This window comes from Fringilla coelebs (genome assembly GCF_963513975.1).
Source record: "Fringilla coelebs genome assembly, chromosome: 3".
Taxonomy (NCBI): Eukaryota; Metazoa; Chordata; class Aves; order Passeriformes; family Fringillidae; genus Fringilla; species Fringilla coelebs.
Window position 1 is genome coordinate 53,058,330 of NC_140030.1, and position 9,315 is coordinate 53,067,644.

The 9,315-nt window shown below is 39.6% G+C and overlaps 1 protein-coding gene across 1 annotated transcript; it reads left to right on the plus strand.

Moving 5' to 3' along the window:
- Window positions 1-1,265: 1,265 nt before the first annotated feature.
- Window positions 1,266-8,807, plus strand: CENPW (centromere protein W). Its single transcript, XM_084202313.1, has 3 exons — window positions 1,266-1,392; window positions 6,216-6,329; window positions 7,946-8,807. Exons 1-3 carry the CDS (start codon window positions 1,303-1,305, stop codon window positions 7,970-7,972), a joined length of 231 nt encoding a protein of 76 aa, XP_084058439.1. The 5' UTR covers window positions 1,266-1,302; the 3' UTR covers window positions 7,973-8,807.
- The last annotated feature ends 508 nt before the right edge of the window (window positions 8,808-9,315 follow it).

The window sequence follows — 9,315 nt, forward strand, 5'->3', positions numbered from 1 at the left end:
ATATTGTAAAATTAACTAAAATACTAAATCATACAGACTTAAAAACATACTTCAACAAAACTGATTCATATCTGGGTGCTGGTATTTTGAACATATTAAGACGATATATTTATCTTATCAACATTTAAATTTGCAAGCATCCCATAGGCCAAAAAAAACAAGAAACCCTAATAAATATGCTGAAAAACCCCATACCTCAGTATGAAATCCTGACCCCTTCTCCAACTAAGTACACACCGTCCAAATACACTGAGAATGCCAAGCTACAGGGGCCCCTCTGTGGGGAAACCCGTATTTCAGTCAGCAGCATCCGTCAGCTACAGCAGGAGTGAAGGGACAGGCGCTGGAGGAAGGATGACATGTGAAAGTGGTGGCCGATTTCAGAACCACTGTGCGTTTCTGTGTACAAATAAGTCAACGCCATACGTGTACTAAAGCAGGATTTTGTCCAGATTTACGTGCAGAACACAACTATCACTCTAGGCTCATTTCCGTCTAGGATAATGGTGCTAATTAGGGTCCCGGTCCTGCAGTCCTGCCCCATCTCCCAGCAGGGTCACACAGTCTAAGTGGGGCTAAAGCGTGCTGTACAACTCCCTCGGCTGTCAAGGAAACGCCAGCACACTTGGGCCACGATCGCCAACTCAAACCCCACCGCCGAGGCTCGCCGAGGCAGCGCCGTGCTCTCACGGGTGCTCTGCCCCGTGCCGCGTTCCCCGCGCTTCGGGAGATTCCCTCATGCGGCAGCGCCGCTCGAGGGCTCGGGACCGGCACTCGGGGAACTGCCCGCGCCGCTTCCCGACCTCGTCACTAGAAAGGCCTGGGTGGAGGTGTGGGTAACTGGCTACAGCCGGGCCTGAAGCCAGCTCTCGGTACGCTCACAAGGGAAGCAGACCGACACTGGAGGGGCTGGCGAGGGGAACGGCCGTGGCGGTGTCCACCGGGACCCGCCCGTCCCTCGAGCACCTGCTCGGGGAGCGCCTTTCCCCGCTCGTGCCCCACCTGGGCGGCGGGGCCAGGCTCGGCGGGGCCGGTGGGATGCTCTCCCCGCAGCCTCGGGGCGGCTCGGGAAGCGCGGCTGCGGCCTCGCGGCCCCCCGGAGCGCGGATCCCGGGGAAGCGCCGGGGCCCGGAGCGGCGCGAGGGGCGGGGCGGGGCGCGGGGGCGGGGCCGTGCGCGGCCGTTGGGAAGTTGCGTCACGGCGGGCGCGCGCGGCTGCCCGAGGGCGGCGGATTCGAACGGCGGAGGGAGCGAGGGCGGCGGGAGGAGGAGGAGGAAAGAGAGGAAGGAAAGCGGGAGGAGGATGAGGAGCACGGCGCCCCGCAGCACTTTGCGGAAAATTATAAAGAAGCACAAGCCGCAGTTACGCTTGGCGGCGAACGCCGACCTGCTGGTGAGGAAGGAGAGGGGCGGGGGAGAGGCGAGGCTGCCCCGGGGAGGCCGGGAGAGCTCCTGCTTTTGGCCGTGGCGGCGGCCGCAGCTGCGCCGGTGGCCCGGGGGCAGCCGGCCCTAAGCTGGGACGCTTACTCCCTAAATGTTGCGGCCTGTGCGCCCTGGAGCAGTTTGTGTGTGACGGGATGTCCGGTTGCTACCAATGGTGCTTCCGCAGGGAGCCACGGGCAGGAGGGAGGCAAAGCTTGGAGGGATGGACAGATTGGTCTGTGAGAAAATACGGATGAGCAGAGATTGCCGATCCCGCTTTGCTGGTGGCTGCTGTATTGTAGCTCTTTACAGCGATCTTGTCCCTGGCGATTCAAGGGACAGGCTGATGCATGGCTTTTGTGTCACTCTGTGTACACACTGATGCGCGTAGATTTTGGTGTAGACACAGCGAGAAATAGCAATTTGGATTATCTGGCTGCTAGATGCAGGTGTTTGTGTAGATCAGTTCGTGTGTACGGGTAGGCAGCTGAGCTGTGATCAATGAGTTGCTGAGCTGCTATGCTATGCCATCTTGAGTGCTCATATATTTTTAGAAGGCCATCTAGGTTGACTCTGCCCTAAACTGTGAGATGACAAGTCTTGTTAGTAATCCAGTAAGGTGTTGGGGTCCTGATCATGGTTTAAAAACGCCTGCCAAAAAGGTGCGGATCAAGGAGCCAAGTTTGCAAAAGCAGGCCAATAAAGCTGAATTGTTTCTGACCCGCTCTAAGGGATTTGCGGCACAGGTAGGGTTTGTCTCACCAAGAAATTATTTGCCTACAGGAAGGAAACCTGACCTCAAGAGAGCTTGTAGTAGTTGCTGTATTGAAAAAAAAAATGCATAGAAAAGATACTCTTTGAAAGAACTTAGTCGACTTAACTTGCTGGACTGTGATATCCTCTTGTTTACAAATGCTTGTGGCTCTCAGAGCATTAAAGCATTAACACTAGCATGCTGTATACTAGAATGGGCCCTGACTTGAATTGAAAGTCCACATTTTGTGTGTGTATAAAAGTTATGTCTTGCAGCATCTTGAAGGCTGGTGTCTGGATATATGAAGCTAAATGTAAACATATAAAATTAAAATAAATAATATGAGATTAAAATGAATGAAAATGGCAATTACTTCAGGGTATTTAGGTTTGAATGCAAACATTAAATATTTTTCTAATGGAGTGGAGCTAATAAAAATATGAGCTCTTCCTGATGTCTTTGCTGCCTTTGGATTTTTTTATGGACTGAGGACCTGGCCCCTTGCGACTCATGCTCAGACCTACTCAGAGCTTACTCAGTGGAATGCAGTAGTCAACTAATCAAATGCACACAATCACACTTTTTAATTTAATGCTTGATAACAGTTGGCCTGTGTTTCCAGGGTAATGAAAATTTGGCTTCAAAGTATTGTGGTTGTCTGAAAAGGGTAAGTGGGGCATCTCTCCAAATCTTGGCCTTTGGTTCCCATCTCTTACTGGTCCTGACACTGAAGTTCTCTGAGCTGCAAAGACAGTTAGTGAATTGAATTCACTGAAACTTATAAACCACAGTGAACAGATCCAGCTTAAAATATGGCTATGCAAATGTTCATTGCAACGCAAAGGATGAGATCAGAATCAATTTTATAATGTGATGTAAACTTAGAGTAGCTCTTCTGGTGATGTCAAATTACACAGCCTTTTATGTTACAAGGCTTGGCTTTTTTATTTTTCCTTTAAACAAGGATGTCCAGGTGTGGTGGTTGTCCATGATGTTCTTCAACTAGGCTTGTGTCTAACAGCTCTTTAGATCTTTATTTCCATGGCTAAATAATCAACACAGCTGAAATCATGCCTCTTTTAGGAAAAAGGAAAAAAAAAAGATTGGTGAGTTTATTGTGTAGTAAGACAAGTAACAAATTTTGAGAGTATGTTTTCTGGTGCCTGTGTTATTCTCTGCAAACACTGTAAGAGTGATTAGATCACATGCATCAGAAATTTATATGGTAGCTGTCTTAACAAGATGGAGCCATATACATTTTGAGCAGAGAGCTTATTTCTTCTCAAGGGAAGTATGAGAAATGTGCTCGTTCAGTTTCTGGGCCATCTTCCAGAATGATCCATGCTTTATGTCTGAACCTATTGCAGTATATGCCCATTTCAGTAAAGTGGTCTGCCTGCCTTAGGAGAAAATAAGATTAGTTTTTTTTTTCCCTAGCTTTCAGTGATTATTAATTCTATAAACCAATGTCTTCTTACATGATTGTAACAAGTTTGAAAGGCATAAGAATTCAGATAATTTTGTTAAATACTTGGATGAGGTTTCTTCTTCACGTTTGATCAAGTCCCTTCTCGAAATCTGAAGCTTTGTCAGAACCTGTTTCCTGAGTGTTCACATCTATCTCTTTGCGCAGTGTAGCTATCAAATTTCATTAGCCTTTCTCAGGAAGATGTTTGTTTTTGGTTTTGTTTTGTTTTATTTTTTAAGGAGTATGATAATATCTTTGGGTGCAGAGATGCAAATAGAGTTTTAGGTTTTTTTCAAGACTGTTTATGAAAGTAAGAGGTAACGATTTTAGTGCTGAAGTTCAGATATTTCCCCAATGGTCAGAGAAGAAAGTACATAAGCATTGTTATAGCTTGCAATTATAGAAGAAAAGCAGGATTTCAGCTGCTTCTTTTGTGCTAGAACAGGACGTGTGTGTTTCCATTGCAGGAAAAGCTCAAAGTATTGCACTGAATGGCCTCTTTTTAATTTTTTATCACCATAGAATAATTAATAAGTGTGCATTGAAGGTGAAATATCAGTCTTAAGAATGGTTTTGAAGTTACGGCAGTAAAACAGAATTACAGTGATTGTCCCTGCTATTCCTCCGTTCTGTTGAACAGGTGTGTGGAAGTTGCTGTGTAAACAGTGATGTGAATTTTTTACATATGTTCTTAAAATTTTGCATCCTTTCTTTTCTAGAAAATAAACATTCAGTTTTGTAAGGGGATTTTCATGACTAGCTAGTTCAAAACAGTCTTTAAATTTTATGCAGAAGGACAAAAATTTAATATGAAGTAAAGTAATGTCCTTAAACAAAAATGGTATTGCTTAGTTAGTTGCCAGTAACTGTCCTAGTCATGGTATTCAATCATTCTGCCTTTCACTAGCCCTTCTGAATTGCCTTGATTAACCTGTAATATTGATTAACCTGTGTGCTCTGTTGTGCAATGTTCTGATTTTAGTTAGGTGACTGTTTAAATCTATTGGAGTACAGGGGAAGCTTCTCCACATGCAGCAATTTGCTTTGAAAACAGGAAAATAAAGGTACAGTGATTCTGAGAGAAGATGCAGTTTTAAAAGGCAATTTTAAAATTAATACTTTTGCCTGTAGATATCTCAGAAGGACGTGCAACTATAGAAGCTTTTGTTCCATCTCTCACTTCTCCTTCAGGTTGTTCCCAGAAATTCAGAAATCTAATCTCCATGCTGATAAGTTTAATAATGAGAATTCTAATGTTGAACATTATTTTAGTGCCACTGCTTGATTCTGCTGGCGATAATTTCTGTGTGAATAATTAAAGACTGATTCTAAAACAGCTTTTATATTTTGTGAAATAAATCTGCAAGCACATCTGCATTTTGTGTAGTAGATCCTTCCAAATGATGTCAAATATTATGTAAATTTATCTATTGCTTCATTTAGTTCAGGATATTTAAAAATACCTAAACTGCTTGTCATATGAACAGAGTTCTTGTGATAGGAACATGTAACAGATTCTTTGTGCTGCAAACCCATTGCCAAAATATTTCTTTTTAACTCTTAATTTGTAGCTTTCCATATTACATTTTTCCAGGCTTTACAGATAAGGTTTGGCATAATAAAGGCATCATCTTATTCCTACAAATAAAATTTTTATTTATTTCAGTAATATTTTTCCTAGCTCTTGACTGAAAAAGTCTATTTGTACACTTGATGTAGCAGAGGTAATGTTGTTTGAAAGTTTAATTTACAAAAGGTGCAATTATCAATTTTTCAGGTTGGATTATTTAAATAGTTCACATAATGCCTGTATAATGCTAGGGGTTTGTCTTATAGGCCCCTGATTAATTACTACACAAACGTGCTATTGGCTGGCAGTTTAAGTCCAGGCTAGAGCAGTTCCTTGTTTGCCTGCTGCAATTTTTCCCTGCTTCTGTATTTGCAGAACAGCATTCCATATGGAAAGGAATACTGCCCAACCAGTTCTTTTAATGTAAAAAAGCAAAGTGATGAGCTGGGAAAAAAATGGATGCAACCTCCTGACACTGGAGAATTCCAAGTTCTGGAGAAATTAATGTCAATGTCGCTTTACACTGGAAAGGGGCAGAAGTCCTTGAACTTGTCTGTAGTCCATTTGGCGATAAAGCAGGAATGAATTTGCTGTTCATAAAAGTCTAGCTGTTGTAGTCATGGAAAACTTAACTATATTTACTAGTAAGCAAAAGTCTCCTTATTCTCTGATATTTGTTTACATTTTATTATTAAAAATTGCTAATAAAAATCAGATTGATTCCTCTTAGATCAGTTGTGGTTTGTGTGATCATTTGTAAAGCACTTTTATGATTTAAGTATACTAAATTTAAACTCTGTTTACAAGAGTCTTGCATGAAGGGAATGTCTTAGAAATTTACTGATGCTTGAACTGAGTGATAAATTTTTTTTTCTGAGAACACCTTTCAGGAATTTGGAAGCAGTATAATATGCAAATTTTCTGTTGCAAACAATGACTTTTTAAAAAAGCAAACTGTGTTTAAACAGCTTGAATAATTTTTTTTTCTGCTCTATTTTAAAGGTTCATTTAAATTTCTTATTGTTTCTCCATCGGCTAGCAGAAGAAGCCAGGACAAATGCTTTTGAGAACAAAAGTAAAATAATAAAACCTGAGCACACCATATCTGCAGCAAAGGTATTAACACACTTCTAATATTTTTCATTTTTGTATAATGTATTATGACAGCATATACAAAAGCTTTCTGTGTTAAAGTTGATATTTGATTTATAATCCAAAACCTATAGACACTTAGTATTTTTTGTCAATGATTGGCATAATTTACTGTCACAAGAAAACAAATTAACTCTCCTTGCGCTATTAAATATAACCAAATTTTTCTTGATTATTCCCTGTTTAAAGTCATAATTTCAATATATGGGTTAGTCTAGAAAATGGTCTACCAGCAAGCCTTCATGGCCTGAAAGGCAGTCCAAAGTTGGAGGATCCTTATTTCAGCTGATACTACATCAAGGAAGCATGCTGTCTTAACTTCAGTGGTATAAGTGAAGCTTTGTGGAACAGGTGAGAAATAGTTCAGTGAGGTTCACATACCTTTCTTACATTTTCAGTTCTTACCTGCTTAGTCTGAAATAAGTTCATAGTGGATTCTGGCAGCATTGTGTGGATACAAGAACAAACAGACACTTTGTGTGATGTATTTGGCAAGGAAAGAACTATAACTGTGGATTGTTATATGGGTAGTTCAGCATAACAAAAATTGCTGTATGAATATCTGTGAAGAAGGAATTTGCTGCATTGCAGAGCATGGTGAGTTTTGTTTACGTGCAAAAGAAGGGAAAAGGAAAAGTGTTACACAGCTTTGTCTCCTAGAAAAAGTTAGTGTCAAAATATGAATGAAATCCTTTTTTTATTCTGTAACTCATTTCACTCCCTAGGATATGTCTGCTTTACCTTGTTGTCATGAAGGAATTCAGTCTCTTTTATCTCTTTAACCTCCTTCTCCGGCTGAGCAAATTGGGAGGACAAAACTTGATGCTACCTGATATTTTGGTCCTGTGGCTTCTGTTTATCTTCACTATTTTTTTTCCCTTCTGCTGAAAGGTTTAGTTTTATACTTTTCTATTACTATAGTGACAGAAACATATACAGGATATCTAGGGTAGCCAAGTGAATGTTGCAGTTGGAGTCTTAGACATTTATGGTTTCTTTTAAACTGCAATCTTAACACTTTTTGAATATTTCTGTGCTCCATTTATTTTTTTAAGGTGGGAAGAAAGGAAAAACTGCCTGTATTTTAATAATTTTAACACTTAAATAGTCTCACTTGGGCTTTGAAGTTCATTTTTCAATTTAAACTCCAAACCAAAAAATGTCCTTTCAGAGGTCTGTGTGCTCTTGATACAGAAAAAAGTGAGGCATTGCAAACAAAAATTTAGCATAAGAGCTGTATTACTGCAAACCTTATTTTTTCTTTTTGTCTAGGCCTAACAGGGTAAGAACTTCAAGGAATCTACTGATGGCTTGAGAGTACTATTGCCATTTCTCAGCATTAATTTTCAAAATAACCCCTTTATTTTACAGAATTCTTGCTTATGAATGTTCTTGCTAAAAAAAAAAACAACAACTCAAATTTGAAATCTTTCTGTGTACTTTTGCTTTATTTCTAATATTTTCCCTTGAGTATTACCCTTTGCAACACAGCTCTTGGAAACAGATTGGCTAGATGAACCATTGGTCTCTGTCTGCTGCCTGAATTATATTGATAAATATACCTTTTTTTTTTTTTGCAGGTTATTTTAAAGAAAAGCAGAGGCTAGAAAACAAACCACTGGAATTTTAAAACACATTTTTCAATGTTTTCTGACTAACTTGAGTAATACTGCGAGCCAGCTTCAGCATTTGTGCAACTATGTAGTTTGTTGACATCTATCTCCTGATCATCTTGCTGTTTCTTTAAAAAAAATTTAAAAACAGATCTTAGAATGTATATTTTCATACACTTCATGCATAATTTTAATTTATGTGTGTCACTTGTTGCTTAAGACTTTTGATGTACTTTATTTCATAATGATGGAGGAATGCTTGTACCATAGATAGCCTTTGGGTACAATGTGGCATTTATTATTAAAAGTGTGAAACTTCTTAAGGGGAACAGTTGTTAAAAAAAATAAATAATAACAACACAGGTTTCACTAAATCTAGTATACATTGTGCAGTTCAGAGCTATTTACTAGCTAAACAAATTTATGGCTTCCAAAACCATCACTGTAGAAGCAAGTGTATTAAATACCTTGTCTTCAGTTTATTTATAAATGTCTTGACAATTTTAAAATTTCTTTGAAAAGTAGGTTGAAACGTCTGTGTTCTGGGGAAAGAATATGTAGTTGGTATTTTAAATCATGGTTTGAACTGTTAAGCTGACCTGTTTGATGTGGTACATGAGGCAACTTGGTGGTCTGTAATTGAGTTGGTGTGGACAGATACACAGGTTATGGAAAAGGAATGATCTGGCACAGCTGATGTTTTCAAAGTTAGATCTTGTAAAAATAACAAAGATCAGTTGGCATGAGTGCCAAGCTATTTCCTTCTCTCTCTTGTGTGTCATGCTAACTTGTCAAAAGTCTGGAAATGTACATTATATAAAAATGTCGTCTTAAATTAAGGTCATATTCTGTTCCTATTCTGATATTTGTAATAATTTACAGAACACTTTGCTTAATAAATATATTAATAAAGTTATAGCTTCGAGCTGATAATGCAGTTCTGTGGAATATGTGGTAGCTGATCCTTGATATGCACAGTGAGCTGTTCTTAAAATAAAGAATTTTTTTAAGTGTTATATATTGAGTAGTCTAATTTTGTTTGACACCTTAGCAAGTATATTCTAGAAACTCAGCAAAAAAATTACATTTTAGAAATATTTTTGTAGTCTAAAGAAACTGTAACAGTGCCAGTACTTACCATTTCATATGTCCATGTTCTTTTTAAAATGCTGTATAACCCTCGAAAAGTCGTCATCCTCTTCCAGTATGCAGAGAGGAAGGAAGCATTACTCTCCTGCTTTACTTGACTCACAGAGCTTAGTGCATTCAGCTTCTTGTAAGGGTTGACTAGGTTATTTATTCTGCATTTTCTTCTCTTACTTCCTTGGAATCTACAA